This window comes from Pocillopora verrucosa, chromosome 11, assembly GCF_036669915.1.
Source record: "Pocillopora verrucosa isolate sample1 chromosome 11, ASM3666991v2, whole genome shotgun sequence".
Classification (NCBI taxonomy): domain Eukaryota; kingdom Metazoa; phylum Cnidaria; class Anthozoa; order Scleractinia; family Pocilloporidae; genus Pocillopora; species Pocillopora verrucosa.
Window position 1 is genome coordinate 13,124,174 of NC_089322.1, and position 20,504 is coordinate 13,144,677.

The 20,504-nt window shown below is 39.2% G+C and overlaps 1 protein-coding gene across 1 annotated transcript in view; it reads right to left on the bottom strand.

Moving 5' to 3' along the window:
- Positions 1 to 854: 854 nt before the first annotated feature.
- LOC131791743 (uncharacterized) overlaps positions 855 to 20,504 on the bottom strand; it is a 21,803-nt gene continuing 2,153 nt past the window's right edge. The window contains exons 2-19 of the mRNA XM_066174025.1: positions 13,927 to 14,034; positions 13,344 to 13,675; positions 12,595 to 12,739; positions 11,958 to 12,103; positions 10,948 to 11,119; positions 10,518 to 10,633; positions 9,922 to 10,048; positions 8,883 to 9,002; positions 7,988 to 8,143; positions 7,419 to 7,643; positions 6,444 to 6,745; positions 4,965 to 5,315; positions 4,463 to 4,721; positions 3,781 to 4,121; positions 3,272 to 3,361; positions 2,190 to 2,406; positions 1,659 to 1,873; positions 855 to 1,025 (exon numbers count right to left, since the gene is read on the bottom strand). Of these exons, the coding sequence (XP_066030122.1) occupies positions 855 to 1,025; positions 1,659 to 1,873; positions 2,190 to 2,406; positions 3,272 to 3,361; positions 3,781 to 4,121; positions 4,463 to 4,721; positions 4,965 to 5,315; positions 6,444 to 6,745; positions 7,419 to 7,643; positions 7,988 to 8,143; positions 8,883 to 9,002; positions 9,922 to 10,048; positions 10,518 to 10,633; positions 10,948 to 11,119; positions 11,958 to 12,103; positions 12,595 to 12,739; positions 13,344 to 13,675; positions 13,927 to 14,034 (3,593 nt within the window). The remainder of the gene's footprint in view (positions 1,026 to 1,658; positions 1,874 to 2,189; positions 2,407 to 3,271; positions 3,362 to 3,780; positions 4,122 to 4,462; positions 4,722 to 4,964; positions 5,316 to 6,443; positions 6,746 to 7,418; positions 7,644 to 7,987; positions 8,144 to 8,882; positions 9,003 to 9,921; positions 10,049 to 10,517; positions 10,634 to 10,947; positions 11,120 to 11,957; positions 12,104 to 12,594; positions 12,740 to 13,343; positions 13,676 to 13,926; positions 14,035 to 20,504) is intronic.

A 20,504-nucleotide genomic window follows, 5' to 3' on the forward strand; every position in this document is an offset into this window, starting at 1 on the left:
TTTCAGACGAAAAGGGCGCTACAAGACTTGGATGTGGAGCTAAATTCAACAAGAAGTAACCTGCAAGATGCAGACGTCAAGTTGCAGAAATCTTTGGCTGCCGTTAGTTCATCTCTTATGGAAAAGGTCAGGAGACGGAGTTACATTTCAGATTGAATGCTTTCTCTTTTCTTCATCTGCAAGGTCTCACTTATTAATATGTGCACATGATAATATTCTTATAATATGGTGTTATTCTTTATATCGACGGTCTGGCCTTTACGACGACCCTGTTGTCATCAATCCTGGAAACGTCATTAGGCAACGTTGAAAAGCTTAACAAGACGCTTGAAAACTCAAGGAGTGAGGTAGGTTTCCTATGAGGCAACCATCGATTCACTTTTTAATTCGTTTTGCTTGGGAAAGTTTCACCGAGGAGTTCGTGATTGTTTCAAAATCCAATACAGGTGTTGTTAACTTACAGGTATGTACAATTCTCTGGATTGCGATATCATATACATGGATGAAATAGTAAAAATTACTGATGATTTGTCAATATTTCTCTAATCTCTAGTTCAAAGAGAATGTGTCGTCACTGAAATCAAGTTTGAACTCTTCAATTGCCAGCTTACACCAGAGTGTGGAGGAAATGAGCAAGAATAATTCCAAACAGGTACTTTAAGAAAATAAACGATATTTTTTTTCCCTGCATATGTGCAATAAGTTTCAAACAAAGGAATTGTTTCGCAATTATTTTATTCTTTTTCTTGTCCCCTTGCCTTAAACGAGTGAGTGCTGTTTACAATTTTCCTTAAATCATAGTGATTGCAGTCTTCCACTGCGTTTATTGTGTCTTTTTTTCTTCAAAATTTTCTTTATGATTCGATATCACCCGATGCTTCATGGTTAATAGTTATGGGAACATGCTCAGCCTCGGAGTCTGGGTCCTTAAACTTGCTGCATCTTGGGTCGTCTGGACCTGTTGGGTACTCACCAGTCCAGTACAGATACTGAATCCACACGTTCATTTTTGTGAACACTGAACGCTGATTTACAAAAGAGGAAACAATTAGATTAATCGGAACTCTCACGTATTGTAGCCATCAGTTATCTTTCCATTTACTTAATCCTTTTAACGTTTTAACTACATGCGCGATTACATTCGATGCTAACATGATTTGGTACACGGCTTTAATTTATGACCCTTGTGGCTATAACAAGTAGCCATTACTCCAGTCTCATTCCGGCAATGATTAACAATTATTTGTTTGAAAATGGAGGATAAAGAATAAAGCTAAAAAGAAAAGGATTATTTTCCTAATTGCATGGCATCTATCAAGTTTTACGACGCCATTGTTTGCTTCAATTTCCTCCCTAGGCATCAGATAAAATATCCTCTTGATTTTAGTCAGATGTAATTGCTTTAAAAAAACGGATCGGAAAAAATCTGGGGAGGAATAAAGATAGGAATAAAAATAGGCAAAATGCATATGAAGGAAGAACCTTTCTTAACTGCTAAAAAGTACAAGTAAAACGCGAACTTTGACGTTAAAATATTAGTTTTTCTCTGCAATGGTGAATTAACGCGTGTGGAAAATTGCTAGCCGAGAGCACTTGGGGATTGTCTTTATTTCAGATGCCCAAAAACTTCTTAGTAAAATCTAATAACTTAAGCTTACATCAAATTCCTTGCAGTTTGCGTCTGTTATGTGCGAGCCACTGGCTATACAGGAAGTTTTGTTGTCAATCGGTATGGTCATTTCGTAGGTTCCAAATGGACTCCGGCATTCTTCTGCTCCGAGAAGTATGTCATCACACGGTGAACCGCTGAGATAATGGCAGCACATCGGTTGAAAGCGGTTATCGTCCTTGCCCATACAGAAGAGAGAATCCTCTGAAAATTTGCGAGATGAAATGTTTTACAAATGATTTGAAACTGGGTGTCCATTATGTACAGACTTATCTAGGTTATGAAAGAGGCGTTTTTTCAAAACGCTCCACGCTCCGTTTTCATCAGCGTTTCCGGGTGTTAGTTGATGATAGGAAGAAAAAACGCATGGAAAAGTATGCGTTGAAGAACGAATTGGTTTGGTCAGAGTCTAATCTCCGTTCTGCAGGATGTCACGCTTTGATGATAGCGTTGCGTGACGCCTGGAAGAAGGGCTTCCCCGAAATACTATTTAGGGTTAGCCTTTTAAATCATCACTTACTGTTTCCTTTTGCTTTTTCTTTGTTGCATCCTTCGGAATTAGTGATTGCAAATCGGTCGAATTCTAACGTCCGCCATGATCCTAAAGGCTGCCGGAATTCCCTGACATTCCCGTTTCCATCTCTAAAGTAAGAGCCACTGAGATGTCTTAATTTAAGATAAACCCTCGGTGGGTAATCACCACTTTGAGATTCTTCACCTTCTAGCTCAACGTACATCTGAAAAAGAAAAGGCGAAAACGGCGAACAAAACAAAACAAAAAATTATACAGATTAGGGCGAATAGAACTTAATTCTTATGGACAGTTAGAAAAATTATCTCTATTGACAGTCAAATTCCCCATTCGTACTAAAGCTTGAACATGTTTTAAAGTTGTTTTGTTAAATCACTGTTTGACATTATTTTTTCCGTAGGAGCTACTTAAACCAATGTTTGCCGACTTCAAATTAAGTGCATTGAAAGTGCATGTTACTGACTAAATAAACCCCAGGGAAAATCCGGTTTTTCAGGTTTCTGTCTCTGATTTTCATTCAGTTATAAGCAAGGTTAAACACGGCTCAACTAACTATATTTTTCTGGCGTGAATGGAGTATAACAGAGTTGTTACAAGAATAACAACTCTGCAATACCATAAGAACAGCTTGCTCTTATGGTCGACAATTCGAACATTAAGCTTTTGAGAGTCATCCCTGAAAACAGAGCATTATGCCAAAAATTATGCTTATGTGTTTTCATTTTGGTCCATGTAGTTACTAAATTTAAGAGCGTTTGAGAGTCAGTGAGTTACTGAAGAGATCATAAACTGTATATAATCTCGTGGCGTTAGTAAAGCCTTAGAACCTTGGAATATCGAGTACGTGAGGTTCTAACCAGGCTTTCAATGAAGTAACCTAGCCGTAAAAATTACAGAAAAGTAATAGAAACTAAAAAAAAGGGTACTAGAAGTTAGTACTGGAAGTGCAATTTAAGGCGTTTCATGTGCTCGAGAATCTTACTCATTATGCCGGCTTTATGCTCCATGCCCTTATTATAACATTATGGCCAAAGATGTGTTAGCATAATTTATCTGAACCGAGTTATTACCTTCAAAAGGCGCACGTTATAACAGCGATCGCAGCTATCTGAAATTTTCAATGAAAACCTCGTAGTGCCCTCATGAAGTTCGTCGAACATCTGCAGGAAACGAAGAAGAAACTTTAAGTCAACAATTTTATAATAATAAAGATGAAATCTAATGCAGAGGTTGCTTTAATAGAAATGAACTAGCATATTCATTTTCCAACAGTCACAATCGTAACAAGGTAACAAGCCACACGGGGAACTGCCAAAGTTTGCTCAGAAAGACAAAATGAAAAATTGAAAAGGCAAATGAAGAAAATGAAATGAGCGTTTAACGAGGTTTTCACTCAATCCAAGGGGGCTAAACAGCCAATTACTGAATGAACGACCGAACGAAAAATAGCAAAAAACAAAATGGAAAACAGGGAAACAGTTCAAAAGACATCAACAGCAACATTAACAACTGCAAAAAAACAACATCTGTTTTATTTAATAGCTCACTGTAACAAAGACAAAAGAAATACACCACATACCACGTTGTCTTTAGTACTGTTACTGTCAAATGTCCATTTGTGCGTGGTGATTGTGTGGCGAAATCTTGTGAAGCATCGCTGTCCCTTATTTTCGATATCATCGATTCCTTGAAGTGCTTTTGTAAGCTCTAAAACCCCTTGGAGATTTCCTGTTCCCTGAGCGGCTAACACCGCTTGCCGTTCGAATTCTGCTAATTTTTCCTGAACAATCCATAGAGAGCGAAACTCGAAACCTTTATACAACTGGTACAGTTGTCGTGCAAATCCTGTCTCTATCTGCTGATAAGACGTAAGTAAATCATCCAGAAACATCTGCTGCGTGCTTTCAGCGATGGGAGAATCTGAAAAGGAAATATATTATTATTAGACCTTTGCTTACTAAAATACAAATACACCATCATGCTAATTAAACAGAAATTATGAAAAACAGCGGTTGTAAGTTAGATGAATTTGGAAAACGAACCTGTCACGCTTAATATTCGTTTTCCTGCTTATTTACGGAGAGAGGATCATCAACAGGGGAAAGCGTGAAGCGACGTGGCCTTCAAGCTAAACTTGATGGAAAATTTCGGCGAGAATGTATAGCCACACGTCATCCTGCATGTGCACGACCGTGCGTGCGATCGTAAGCGCAAATATCATTGTTATAAAAAGAGGTAGCATTGATGCGATGTATAATCACAAAGATCCTTACCACCAGAGTCACCAAGGCTTTCAATTTCATTTGCTGTCTCTTCTAAGTTAGGAATGTCGAAGTTATGTCCACCGATTTCGTTATCCAAGTCCATGACCTTTGCTATGAGATCGATTCTTGCTGCACCGGCGATAAAAAATCGTTCTATCTGTTCTTGAAACTTTGCCGAGTTTCGGGGTTTTGAACTCTCATCCAGCAGGCAAACAAGGTCCGCTGCAAGTCCCTCTTTGTTCATTTCCAGATTAGCCTTTTTATAAGAAGATAAAGAAATCGTCATGAGCTGGATATAACTTGGGAAACAGCAATAAAGTTAGGGTCGAAGAAAGAGGCGTACAGACAAACACAGAGACAGAGAGTCAGAGAGACACACAGAAAACAAAACAAACAAAAGAGTAAAAATAAATCAGTAGATAAACAAACAAACAACAAAACAACAAGCTGTTAAGAAACACAAACATAGATATCGAAGATGCAGCATCTCTATGTTTACCTGCATTACTTCAGGTACAGCAGCCACATCCATTTGGTCAAAATCCAATTCACTTGAGTCTTTCAGGGCAGCATAGTCCTGTCCAAATTTCAACCATTTTTCTACTTTATCCAAATTATTCTGAAGTTTACCAAGGTCACATTTGCCAGCAAAATGTCCGATCACTCCTAGGGCTGATCCAAGGGCGGCGAAAGGATCTTTTCCCATTGCACCACTAAAGAATCCTGTTACTCCTTCAAGAATGGCAAATAAGTCGTCGCTGTTAAACTTTGCTTTTTCGTACACGTCTGGAAGCATCGCTTTTGCTTCCAGTAGATTGCTCTTCATGCTGGCCTCCAGCTCACCAATAGCCTGGTGCAACAAAGAGGAGACATAAAATTGTAATGTTAGGGATACGTAGAATAAAATAAGACAAATGAGTTATTATTTTCAGTCGCCTATCGTTATTTAAGTTATTCTTCAGAGAAAATGTTGCTGAAAAGAAGTTATAAGTACACGGCTTGGTTCCCCCGCGTATTTGCGTATTTTTATTTGCGTATTCATTATCTTCAGTTCCAACCGACAAATGAGTTTATTTCGCGTTCACTCTTGTCAGTATCGCGAAAGCAGCCTTTACAATACTGCGATTTATAACATTTCACAAAGTTAAGATAAACTGGTATAATTTTATGACGAGAGTGAATTGAGTTAAACTGTTTATCTTTAAAACTCTTTACGATGACCAATTTACCTTATTTACTCTTAATTACCCTGTTATACTCTCCCACCGACGCAGCGCCCCAGTTTCTTTTGAAACTTAACCCCTTTATTCATTAATATGTTAAAGATTGAAGTAAACCAAGGAGGTTCAATCTGAAATTTCGCCGTTTGGCTTATCTTTAGCTGGAGTATATCCGGAACCCCTTAGCACGAAGCGACAAGGAGTAATGCCACGCCCAATGGATTGGATGCTACGTCATCGCAGGTTATCCTTCATCAATCCGCCCGACTTCTCTAACACTTCACTGGTACTCTTTGGTGGAGAGAAGTACTTTAAAAATAAAATGTCTTCACCAATATTGACCAGCTTTGTCTTGAACCCAGACCTCGTCGCCCGACCAGTGCGTTTTCCGTAAGGCCTTTGATTTTCTAACACTGTTAGAAAAGGCTATGGGACTAAGCTCCACTTTGTTTATAAGCTATACTCCCACGTATAGAGTCGTGGCATCTGGTCAGAGCAGAAGACTTGTTCATTAGTTGTTTCCCTTTGAAATAAATGTTTTAGAGAAGGACAGGACGCCGTATGCAATGCCCACGTTGACAAAATTCGCTTACGAAAGTGTTTTGATTCAGAGTGTTTCTAGTGAAGATTGCCGGTATAGCATTATTCATCTTAGAAAAATGTAAAAGGGAAGACTAGTTAGAGATCTCAGTTTCACAGGTTGGTGCCCTCTCGCTAAGAAATCGGTACATATTCGACATGGAGGTTTCGACACTTACCAACACATATGCTCCCTTTTCGCTCACTGCTACCCGTCTGGCCTCTTCCAGTCTGTTCTTTTGCTTTACAACTTGAAGTCTGGCAGCCTGTGGTAGTGCTTTCAGTATTGTCTTAACGTCATCACGCCGTTTAATCGATTCTTTGATAGCATTGTAAGCGTCCTCAAACGTTTCTGCACGATCTTTGATGACTTCGACTTGTTTCTTGAAGACCTCCCATTTCATCATAGGTGCGAACAGCTCGTTATTCCCAAATCTGTCATATCCTACTTTGTTCATAAAAGCCAGTCTTCTCTTTGCCACTAAGAAATAATCCAAGCAAATGATTAGCAAGGGAGTTGATATCTGCTTGTGTACCGCTTCAAACTCCCAATGGGGATTTACATTTTATTTCTGATAACTATTTACCTTTTTAAGGCTGTGCCTCCAGTCCTACTTTTTTGTTCCTACCACATTTTAAGGTCTTCCGTACTATATTACTGTACAAACGTATGGCAACATGGAATCTACGTATTTATTGCCGGGATGAGATCATGTCTTTCAAAAATAGAGTTATCAGCAAATTTCTTTTATGTAGTTTCTTTTCATGAAATACATTGTAGCGAATGCATCAGTAAATTTCCGGACAGTTACTCAAACCATACAACTGAATCGTAACCAGTGGTTTCTGAAATACGATTAACTAAATTACACTACAACCAACTACCGACAACAATAACTACGATTACAAAGCGAAACATAAAACGGCAAAAAACAACGCAAAGTGTACCTGACGGTTTGGATAAAGGGAGTACACGGGTGCCATAAAGAAACGATGAAAGGACGACAAACTGAATAACATACTGTTCTTTTCGCGCGAAAATTTAAATATATACATATGGTGCGAGGGGACTGAAACCTAATTGGCGGATAAACCGCTGACCCTGAATTTGTTGTAACTTACATTAAACGAAAATATATTCGAAAATGCCGAACCTTTTGTCAATTCGGACGCTCCAGGTTTGCCACTTGACAATTTTACAACAAACTTGAAAACAGCGTCGCTTTTTTTGATATTGTTAGCCCAGAGAAGGTCTTGACCATATCTTGTCATCATCTTTATCAGCTGCAGAGGATACTTTTTCAATTGCTTGGGACCCAAACTAAATTTCTGAAGATAAGAACTTTCCACCTGACCATTGGAGCCTTTTGCTACGAGTCCTTAAAAGTAAAATCGTAACAAAATTGAAAGTTGTTAAATATGCATTTAAAGCGTAAACTTTAGAGAGAACGGCTAATAGTTAGTGTTCTAGCATTGCCCCACAAATTACAATGTTTGGAAGGAACCTTTCTTCCCATTCCCTCCCCATTGCAGTATTGTTGAACACAAGACCTGAAAACATTTCATTTCAGTTTTCTTTCTCGAGCCAACACCGCAAGTTTAGATAGGAAGAAGGGGAACACTTAAACTTGAAACAGCGTTCCACTCTTTTCTCACGTGTAGGAAGCGTAAGACCGCCTAAAATTAAATTAAAGAATAAATAACGAATAAACAAATGAAAAACCTTGTCCGTTGCTTCCGCTTCTTCCAGTTGCTCCGCGAGTGGCCTCGCCAGTTAGTCCGGATGATTCACACCGATGACGACAGCGCAGACTAAAACGCGGACATGAGCTCCTCTTCTTACAGTTTATCCCGCGGCCACCACGTCCTCCTAGACCACCTGAAAACAACAATTTCTTTCAATTGATCAAACTATTCTTGCTCAGTTGATGCTTCTGCAGGTTGATCTGCCCATTTATCAGCTGGTCATTAGTCCACTTTCAATCCAGCCTCATCAGATTCCTTTGCGGGAATAAAGAATCCTCTAAACTTTGCCCCGCTCCCAACATGCACTTGGGATGCGCAGATTCCAGTCCAGTCTAAGCCTGAATTTCTCAACCTTCTTTCTGACTGATTGCAGCTAATTTTCGAGGATCATACCTTCTCTTGATTGCATTCCGCTGGTTAAAACATGATTGTTGAAAAAGCTAAGTATAGCGCCATAGTAAAGTATAGTGCCCGTTTTATTTGGAGCTATCGACAAAGAGTGACACCAAGTCGCATACGTTGTGCGACAGTTACAATAACAACTTGTCGGTGCCAGGATTACAAACTATTACGTAATTGCCTTTGTTCGTGGTTTTCGTTTTTGCTTAAGTCAGTTTTCGCGTCGTCGTAGTGTTTTTGACCTTTCTTAAATAATTCATATCGTGAGCCGAGCTTCTTGCTGATCCGATGAAGTATTGGTAGCAAAGTGTTTCACTGCCTTCCAGAGAATCTGAATATACGTTCATTTGTGGTGTTTCGTCCGACCAATGATATTTATTCTATCATAGTGATAGGAGAAAAAGAAAAAAAAATTGGCAGATAATTGTACCCTTGTGCAAAATTTTATTAATGAAGAATTTGTGAGTCCTCACCGGCTCCTCCTAATCCGTTTAATGCCGCCTGCCCTCCAGTCCCGCGACAAGATGTTAATTCGATTTTCCCTCTCACTTTCAGAACATGAAGAGTTTGACGGCCTGCATCACCGCCATTTCCTGTTGTTAAGTTTAATAAATAAATAAATACATAGGTGAGGGACATAAGTAAATGCAGTGCATTTAAATGATGATTACTACTGTTTACAACACAGTCAGTTGGTGTACAAGTAATCAAAGTCAACAGCGCTAGCGCGAGTGCCACAGGTTTCCATTGTGCGCGGGGTACAGTAAAAAACGTGCGTGTGCATGGCAGGGGAATTACCATATCAGACATATTTCGCTACTGCATGGAAAATACAATGAAACAATTAGTTCATGCATCAGCTGTTTTTCAATCTAGATATGAAGCACTTGAGAAGATTGGAGAGTGCCTAAGAGGCTGGAATCAATTGCTCGAAGAGCAGCCAACTGTTACGCATCTTTCGTTCTCTCCAAACCTTCGGTATGTTCACCACATCTCATCAAACGTACGCTGAACCAATTTTTTTATGCGGATAATTTGGTTTTATCATATAAACTGCGCTCACTCGTGAGCTATCGAGTTGAATACTCGAAGAGAAACTTTATCTCCACGCGCGTCATGTATTATTCTCTTTGTATCGACTGAGTTGAAAATGGAAATTGGCCACCGTAAAGAATTTCTAAATTAAAGTTTCAAGCGTTAGCTGTTCATAATTCCCTCTGAAAAAGGACGAACTTTCGAAACGTCAGCTTTAGAAATTCTTTACGGTGGACAATTTCCATCATCAACTCAGTTGATAACACCAAATTATCTTGTTAATCCTTAAATTGACGCAGCACCACATTTTCTTGAGAACCTTCTCCCAACCGCGCGTGGTTGCGGCGTCGGAAAAGGAACTATTCTTAACTGCCCAAAAATTGTCAATAACGCTAGTAGCGTTATTGACAATTTTGGACAGTTCGGTTAATCTCAAGAGAAAAAAAATTAATTTACTCTATCAAGTTTCAGTTTTACCTGATCTCCCACCATCTCCGCCATTTGCTCCATTTCCACCTGATATACCTCGTATCCCTGCAAAGTGTCTAGTGCAGCCATTCCTTGTTATGCCTGCTTTGCAGTTAGAGTTTGTCCTGTCCGGTTGCTGTTTGAATAGTAGAGTTAGAAATAGTAATTATTGTTTATTGACACAAAACCTCTACTGTTAGAGTAAAAATCCGTTAAATTATCAATAGTGATCTTCAAATTTAACAATTTGTTTCAGTTTACAACATTTCCTTTTTTGTAATGAAAGCTTTGTAGTCTGACATATCATCATAAACAGTGGAACTGTCGTTATTCATCACCTGGGTGGGGGAGGGGGGGGGCTGTAAGGGTTCGATTGTGTCTCGATAACATTCACCTGATTCTTTCTATTCTTATCCCTCCTCCCCCCTCCCCCCCACTCCGATTGGCAGTTAATTTGCAGTAGATTTTCTATAGCCCACCTTATTACCCCTCTTCGTTCCCGAAATCATCCACCCTCCCCTCCCCCCCCATTCCCTGCAGGCGATAAATAATGACTTTTCCCTTAGTTTTCCTATATTACGCACGTCAATTATTGAATAATGTACCTTGTGCATGCTGTCGGCTGCCTTTCTTCCATTCGCGCCATTTTGCCCTGGTTTTCCATTTCCGCCATTTGTTACAATATTTACATAGCCAGCAATAATTTCGGCGTAGACTGTGACTGTCAAAGTCGAATTAAAAAAAAAAAAGAGATATAGTGAAAATATTGCGTTGCATAATCCAAAATCGCGACAATTTGCGACCCCATTCTAATGACTTTGTTGAAAAAGTAACCCCATAACAGTCAACCCAGTCTTGAAAATGCGATCCCATCCAGTAGCACATCTCTATCAGCCTATTTCGAGGGAGTAAACCTCGGGGATTTGGTACCTCTCGACCCCCACACAAATGACATTTGGTCCTGACCCACACAAGCAACATACAAAAAAAGGACAGAAGACCATGGCCTTAAATTTCCGGCAGTCCTTAACTCACCTGTTGGACCATGAACTCCATGCTTCCCATCATCTCCATCGGAACCAGGAGACAGAATATTTAAATTTTGCTTTAAGTCGGGAGCTCTGAGGTCCAATCGACTGTCTTTCGTAAAGATCACCTCTCGGCTGAATATTGTCAATCTTTTCATACCGCGCAGATCCACGTGACCCTATGGGAAATAAGCAGAGTGATTCCTTACATGCAATCGAAACCGCCCTGAGGCACGTCAATGTAGTTTAATTTGTAAAAATACTATTTCTAATTTTTATTTGAGTTCTATTGGACATTCTGGAATGAAACGCTTTTTCGATCGAGTGTCAGAAACCAAGACTAATTAAAAGTGATCTCAACGGTCAATTAAATGGCCTCGATTGCTACAATATGTTCTTCATCCAACTGTTATTCGTGGAGGTCTCGGAAACATAGGGGTTCAGTTTTACTGATTGAAACGGTTACCACTTTTTTCCTACCCACGGACATTTTGTATCCTACTAGGACCAATGGCACCCAGTCAGTTTTGTCGTTTCGTAACCATATTAATTTATGTTCGTTTTCTATGTTAAGTATGTTTCTGAACCCACTTTACTTGAAAGTGTGGTGAATTTCTGATGTCAAATACCGCAATCAGTAGCAATATAATCTGCGGTGAAGAAGTTTTATTTGCGGGGTGTCCAGTTTTTATGTGACACCCTTACATCGCGCAAGGCAATAATTATGATTCAGTGGTTATCGTTAAGAAGATTACAAGTATGCGCAAGAGAACTTTGTTTGTGTTTTACCCGCTTGTCTCTTTACTAACGTGTCGTGCGCAACAGTCAACATCTGTTCTTGAGATCTCCTAGCTTTTGATCGTCACTGAATATTGGACGGGTACGAATTGAAACAAACTGAGAACGAATCGTCTGAATTTAGTACGAATCGAATGAATGCAAAAGATTCTTGGGAACAAACGAATGGGTACAAAAAACAAATTTCCCTTATCCAAAGTTAACTGTAAAAATACCTACCTTAACATATACAGTATCAGATAGAATTTCAAGCTCAATTCCATTGGCTCGCTCCTGGTTCTGTCCAAAGGTTACCTCTCTTTTTATACGAAGATGTTTTTGAACATAATCCATGTGGACATTCCGACCAAGTACTTGATAACGGTCTGTGATTTGTTTCAAGGTATAAAAAAAATGCGTAAATTGTTATAGGTACTGTCTAAGATTGTTGATGATAACCATGTACCATGGAGTAATGCCTCGTAATTATCTTATCTCTACTAAGGATCAGTAATCACCTTGGGGAGGAGGGGTGCGGAGTAATTTGGGGGATCACGTGGTTTTAAGGGGGTAGGGGGATTCGTCGCCAACCTAATGAAGGGGGGATTACAGAAAATCGACTGCCAACGAGAGATGATCATAACGATATTATAGAGCCTTGGGGAGGGGGGAGGGAAAATCAGGTAAATTTAATTATGACACAGCCACCTGCTTGCAACCCCCCTCTCCCTCCCCCCTCTCCCCTCTTCCTCTCCCCTCCCCCTCTCCCTCCCCCCTCTCCCTCCCCCTCCCCCTCCTCTCTCCCCTCCCCCTCTCCCCTCCCCCTCCCCTCCCCTATCCCCTCCCCCCTCCCCTTAAATAATGACCGGTCTCTTACCTGAGAGAATACAGCCGTAAAACTCGGCCCTCATAGCAATATGGTCATTCCATGATTTTGGTTTTATTTGGACATATCGAGCTGTGATGGGTTGCAACAAGACATGGGTAACCACGGTGTTCCGATCTGCATTACCAGTAAAAACCTGAAAAACGAAATTAACAATTCATGTGACTTCACAAGGAATTCAGATTACATCCGCAAAGACAATCGCTGGCAAATTTAGCGAATTTCAAGGAAGATCGATGCATGCACCGTTGATGATGTTTCACGGCGATTCCAGCGCCATAGGACCTCAAATTTCAGCAATCAAAACCATTCACAGCTGTTTTTAGGGAGGAGAGTGAGATTGGCTGACTTACTGATGAACGACTAGAAGCACAGGGAAAGACCGCCATTTAGAATTGCTAAACAAACTGTTGCACTTTGTCTTCGGGAAAGTCAAACAGTAAGTTTGGCTTTATTTAAAAGTTGATAAAGTTTGGTTAACCACCTCACTGAATTTCAAAAAGTTGACGATTCGAATGAAAAACGTCAGCTAGATTTACATATGGTTGAGAATCAATGAGAAGCCGGATTTGTTACTCATACAGACACAAACTTAAAATGGAGATAAGCGGACACGAAATGGCGATATGCCTTATGAAATGTGACCCCCATTATTAAAACTAAATAAAAATTGCATAAAAATTCCAAAGCTCCTCACAGCCCTCGCTACATAAGCTGCAACATTAAGGACACCACTGCACCTTATCCAATTCATTCTCTTGATAGGTCTGAAAAACGTTGCTGCCATCCGCGCTGTAAGCGAGAGTATAACTTTTCACCCATTGGTCGCCGTAGTCATTACGTCCCTGAGTCGCAAGCTTCGTAATTTTCACATTTCGTCCAAAATCGATTTGAAGCCACTGATTGAGATCATTGCTTCCCGCTGACCAGGCACTTGTTTTACCTCGGGCGGCTTGGCGGTTTAGTCGGGCGTTCTGTTTTCCGTGTGCAGTATTCCAGGAGGATGAAGCGGTAATCTGTTGATCAGTAATGAGACCGCTCTCTAGCCCAAGTGCTTCTTCGCCCGAACACGCTGATGAGAGAGTTCAAAATAAGTAGTTAGGGCAACGTATCGAACGAATTTACGAATTTTGTTAGCAGACTGGGTTGCATTGTCTTTTGCTAAGAGAATATGTGTTGATATTTTCTTGTTTTTGCTAAATTTTAATTCTGATTGGTCTAGTACACATGCGAACAGGCATTATTTATCGTCTGGGGTGGAAATATCTTAATTGTGTGTATGTATGTGTATATGTATATATATATATTTGATAAATTCATTACCTGCTTCAAATTTAACAACTGCCGGTGTCTCAAACCAATTCATTGGAGAGTATTCTACTGTCCCATCAAAAGATTGATTCCCATACGTCAATTTCGCACATCCTTCATCTACAAAATATAAACACAACTGTTTTTAAGAAACGATGCCCTTTAAACTGTAATAAAATATCTCTTAGCCGACACTGGACTATTTTAAACACTTTAATCCTCGAATCTTAATTTAGATGCAACACAGTTCATACAGAACGGAAAGTCACTCTCTAGTTCGACTACCGAGACACACCGTGACTTGAAAACCTCGTAGTCTCTTGCATACAAATAATGTAAGAAACACCGTTCAGTCCTTTCCTTACAAAACATTTAATTTTAATCTCCTCTATTAGAAAGTAATGAAATATTTCCTACTTTATATTCCAAAGAGTTAAAACCAAAAGTTTCCAAACTTATTATTAAATGTGCAGAAAACTCGAACTGCTGAAGGGCGGACATAAATGATGATTTCTCAGGATAGCCAAGGCAGTGAGTCAAGAAAGCACTATGGCTTTGCTTATGAGGCCATATTACTAGCTCTGTTTACAAACTGAAGGCATCCATAGTTGCCTTTTTAGCACTAGTAAGATAATTTTCTTGCGGTTGGGTCGCGCTATGAAATTTCAAACCGCGTCTCGGTAACTAGTAAATTTTTGCAAGTACTTTTCATTGGATTAAATTAAAAGTATTGTGGGACAAAATTCTTTGATATTAGCCAAGGATCATTCACTCAATCGATCAACTTCGTCGACTCAATAAACTATCCACCGAATATCGAAGCATCGAATTACAGTGGAAATACCTGCTGTCAAGGTACCAGCCACCAGCCACCAGTCACCAGCTACCGGCCAAACAGTCAGACAATAAGGTCTGGTTTCTCTTGGTATAGGTGATACCTTATGGACTGTGTGGTTGACCGATAAAACGAAGAAATAAACCCGCGAGAAGTCTTTTAAAACATTTAGCAATCCTCTCGATGTAGTTGCTCGCAAGCATTCTAGCATCAATAAATTTTACATCCGTTCTGTAAGTTTTAAGTGCAACATTTTTTATGCGTTTTTTTTTCTATGCGTGTTTGAATTTCAGTCTTTTCACCCTGTAACTAGCAAACGTTTATACTTATTGTTTCATTTTTTTATACTTATTGTTTCACCTTTTCATCATTTTATTGCCACCTAATTGCCGCCGTGTTGTTACTTCACATAATTTATCACATAGGAAGTTATATGCCTGTTTTCTCGTTTTTGCGCTTGGCGTAGTTCAGTAACGTACCGCTGTTTTCGGTCGTCCTTTGCACTCTTTTTTGGCCCCAGCAGTTTCGCAATAGCAGTATTAATCTTGGTATTTCTGTGGCCGTAACAATGTAAGCATTTTATAGTCCTCTTTCCGTCGTGTTGTTTGCTATTTCTTTCTATCGTATATTGTGTGACTTTTGTGATTGTTTTTAATTTTACTTTCAACCTACGTCATGTACGCCGTTGAGGAATTGAAGTGAATTTATTTCTACACGACTTGGGCTTGTTTATTCCGTGGCCACAAATTTGACGTAGTGCAATTTCACCTTCAATAAAAATTACATCATTTCTATGGATTAAGACACATGCACTTAAACTGCGTTTTATTTTCTAAAAAATATGTAGCATGATAAATGCGTTTTTAATTTTTTGTATTTTTTGTTTTGACAACTAAGCTAAGCACTGACATAGCTAGACAATAATCTAGCTATTACTGCTCTTGGTATACTTTGATATAAGCAATAAACCCAACACTAAAAGAAAAATTCATCAAAATCTACATGCATGGCGAAACTGATTGGTCTAGGAACCACCATAAAGATTGCTATGATAACTTAAGAATTGTTATTTAAGGCATTAGAATGTTTCTCCAGCAACCTCTCTTGGCAGATAGAGGATATAAAGAGACTAAAAAAAAAACTTATTAGGAATGATATCGGTTGCACTGGGAAAATTAAAACATCGCTAACTTTTGTTTTTCTTTCTTTTCTTACTCAGTGACCTACTTTACTTTTTTTTTCCATTTTACTCTTTTTTCTGTTTACATAAACACTATAGATGAACTATACAAATTGACAAATGTGGGAAATTTATGAGAAATAAGGACTCGAACTCAAAAGATAAAGCTAAGCAAACGTGACAAATGACTTCTCAAAAAAGGAAAATCAGATTTCTTGGAAAAAATTCCTAAAACGTTTATGCTTCACATATCTTACCACTGATTTAAGAGGGACCATCAACACCAAAAATTTGAATGGCGAATGAATATTTTTTTTCATTCATATAAACGAAGCTAGAAACTGACCTTCTGCACTTGTCAAATCCAAGATTGCAAGAAAAAGAAACCCCAACAGATTCTTGGAAGGATTCATGAAAATTCGAATACTTCTTGTCTCCGACTTTACTTCACACAGTCTAATCAGTTTCCTATCGAAGTGTCATGGACTACGACTTAAATAATGAACTGGGACAGGTAACGTTACTAAATAAGAATCAGTTGAGTTAACGGAACTAACTCAATGAAGTAAAATTATTACCTGTAGTAATTCTAGCAGGTTTTGTACGGGTGACACAAGTATATCCCAATTTTTTTTTTTAACTTTCAGTAACATCCTGAAAATCCAAGTTTCTTTCATCAAAAATCCTTTTGACCTCAGTGATACAATGGGATATACAAACAGCACCATCGTATATTTGCAAACTCTCATTTTTTTTAATGCCAATCAGCAGTTGAAAGTCCGCAGTACTTGTAAATTAAGGAAGGGGAGGATCCTGAAGAGCTGTTGCCTTCCTTAGTCACAGCTTCTCTAAACTGATTAGCCCAGCGCCATACATAAATGTTGGGACAATGAAAGTTTCAACAATTTGGATCTTACATGAAAATGGCTAAATTCCTCTATTTCACATCTTAAGCTTTCCACTGTTAGAATCAATGATTTCAGCGAAGTTTTACTTCTGCCGTGGTTTTTTATGGGAGACATTCAAATTTTTTAAATGCCTCTTGACCTTGATTTTTCTAGCAAGTTCATTAAAATGGTTAAATATTATGACAGACCTACCTAAGAAACAATTCCGTTTTTTCATAATTGATACAAAATCGCTGGCAGATCGAAAATCTCCGGTCTTATCCACAAACCTTTTCAGAGTCATTTCTCAGAAAGGCTCTTAGGTCATCTGCAAACAGCTCCATCTTAATCTATTATTTATCTACTTTGTTCAGCTGCGTTTTCAAATCCTTAACATCGAAATCTCTCAATTCATCCTCACAAAAACGGGCGAGTACGAAATATCTACCATGCACTAGTCTTTCCTAGTTCCGAATAGTCCACTCGATCCTTCTCGCCGCGCGAGCACGAACCTTCACCCCCCATTCGCACCTCCACGAGGAAGTCCTCACTAGGCTGCTTATGAACTGATGAAGGGATCTTATCAATAGAGGATTACAATAAGAGACTGTGAGATGTTTTTCCTAAGGCAATGCCCATCAAGTTATTTGAGAATCAAGCTATCCTGTTTCTCAGTGCTAGATTAACATCACATGTGAAGCGCATTTTACTTGAATGTTTTGGTTCCTTTGGTCTGAAAGCGGGACCAAGTTATTTGCATCGAAGATCCCTTGTTCCCACTAAAACGGGTGTGTAACAAAGCCGACCATTTTAAGATCGGAAAGAGACCAGCCACTAGCCACACAGCCAGTCAGGATCGAAGCCGGTGGAGCCTGATCAGTTCTCAGCTTAATTCAAACGATAACTGTCTGATTCATGAATGTCAGCCTCATTCAACAATGTAATAAACTCGTAAAGCCCTCTATACCCTAAATTATTCCTTAAAATGAATTGGAAACTATATTTATTTCAGTTTTTTTCTTCCTTCGAGACATTTTGACACTCAGCTTCATAAATATTTAGTTGTTTTACCACACCATAACCGAGAAGTCAATGTTGAGATGTTGTTTCATTTTTGTACAAATCCCACTCTTCACATCATGCTTTCGTGAGATATAGTATTAGTGCACCATGAGAGATAGAATCAATAATATCTGCAGACAGAAGAACATGTTTTTCTTTTTTTTTTCAAAACAATGATAACTGTTAACGGTCATTAAAGAAAGATGTCACTTGTCTCCTTTTCTTTTGTCTCAAGCTCTATACAAGATGAATCTTTTATTTCCTTACCGAACTTAATATTTACTTTTTTCTCAGAGGGCACGGTAACGAATCCTGCAATCTGATTGACTCTTAGCGCGGTCCGTACTTTCCAACCTCTGTCAATGGGCACGGTAACGCTTTCGTGAGTCGCTGAGTACATCCCTACCTTCGCTGCCATTTTTCAAAAAAAATATTTCTCAGACTCGTTAATAATTCATAACTCGATTTCACCAATCGACAACTGTATACCACATCACGTGGATGCGTTTGGATACCCAGTAGACAGTTAGTAGACAGTCGACAGTAGACAGTCACCTCTTCTGAGTAAAGTTTTACAGACTTTTTATGGCAAATAGGGTGGTGAGAATCGAAAGCGAGGTATTTTTCGGTGCGGGTAGGTTTACGATGGATATTTGTCTCTAAATTCCCCTGTTCCCCTATGTACACATTTAAATCAAGAAAGGGCAAATGTCTATCCTTTTCACGCTCAAGGGTAAGTTGAATAAACTGTTCACCTGAATTAAAGATCGATAGGAGGCGTTCCGCTTCATTTCCGGATACCGCAGAAATAACATCGTATACATATCGTCCCCAGAAAAAGGATTTAACCGGTGAAGTGACTTGAAAAACCTGTGATAGTAGGTACCGTTGTATGCAAATTGCGTGGTTTTGAGGCAAAAAGACAGCAGATGAATAATATCCTCCACATGCAAAGAAGTTCTTTGTTCTAGGGAAGCATCTTCTCTGAGCCTCTCCTTCGCAACCTTAACAACAAGATTAATTGGGATTTTCAGTGTAATCAGTATTACCAAAACAGGCGACAAAATTCTCGCAGGATAACCAGAAATTGCATAAGTCGGAGAATTTACAAAAGAGACAATAGGTCTCAATGGAATTCCCGGTTTAGGAATTTTTGGTAAACCATAAAAGCGTGGATATAAGCTGTCACTACTGTATAACATTTTGTTCGTATAGTCACTAATCTTACCAGCTTTTTTCAAATCAGCAACATTTTTTTTTAGCTCTCACTTAAATTTACTGGTAGGATCAGAGTTTAAGACTGCATACGTACTTATGTCATTACACAGAGACAAAGCTTTGTTGTGATATTGCGAGGGCTGACTGTCAACCATCTTCACTCGATTCGAAGGCTGAGGAGAGGAAACATGTTTCTAAAGTCCTAAAGGCGAATGGCTATACCAAAACTTTTCTCCGTAACTGCCCAAAACCAGTTACAACTAGTAGCACTCCTGATGTGAGAGGGAACCAGCGACTGGTTTCGCCGTTATCCCCTACATCCAAGATGTTACGGAACCCAGCAAGACAATTTTGAATGGCCACAACATTGAATTTTCTCAAAAACCTATTCAGAATTTGGGACAAATTTTTGCCAAACCTATGGATCCTGTCACGAAAGAAAAACCGAACCGACGCTATTTATTCTATTCCGTGCAATGACTGTGATAACGAGTACATCGGACAGACCAAACGTCATTTTGGTACATGTTTGAAAGAGCATCAAAAAGCGGTCTTCTTTTGCAAAAAGAAAATTCATTGTTATCGGAGCACACAACCCTAACCAACCATACAGTTAGGCGGAATAAGTGTAAAATTATCACCACTAAGTTAGTGAGCGTATAAAAGGATCTCTTATTTTAGCGTCTAGATCATCCCTGATAAAGGCACTAGACAGGAGTGTCGAAACATTGGGTCTATGAATTGTAACTTCTCGGCAACATTCATCAAATCTTCAAACAAGAATAGCATTAAACCATGTCTGTTTGTCCACCTGGTTGTCATGTGAACTTTAAGATAATATATGGAAGCATCTGTTTCTCGATGTCTGGATACCTCGATGAAACACTCGCACTCGTTCTTGACATGTCACATCTCGTTTTTCCGGCTGGTCAGTATTTTTAAGCAAAGACGTCGGTCACTACTTCAAACCGATAGATAACGTATTAATCGTATCCTCTCTTTTCTCTCTCTCTCAAATCACTTCGGTTGACAGAAGAATCTCGGCTTCGAAATGAATTTGTACAAGTGGCCTAAAAACCGGCGGTAATGAATGAGTTGCCAGAAACTGATCCTTGCAAAGAGTTCTGGGATCGCCACGGGGCAAACATTGTAACTCGCTACAAAGGAACGTGCGGCGAAAGGTTGTTTCGACGTCCAAAAAAGCGATTTTTGCGAGAGATTATGGCTTTTTCGCCGTAGTTTTATCATACATGGATAAAGATATGTTGATATGAGGGAAGTGTAAGTCTTTATAACGAAATATGTTATAAAAAATACCAAACAACTCCTCCCCTTGCCTAAGGTCTATTGTGAAATCGTCATTGCGTAACGATCTCGAAATATTACAAAACTAGCCAGGAATCGATAG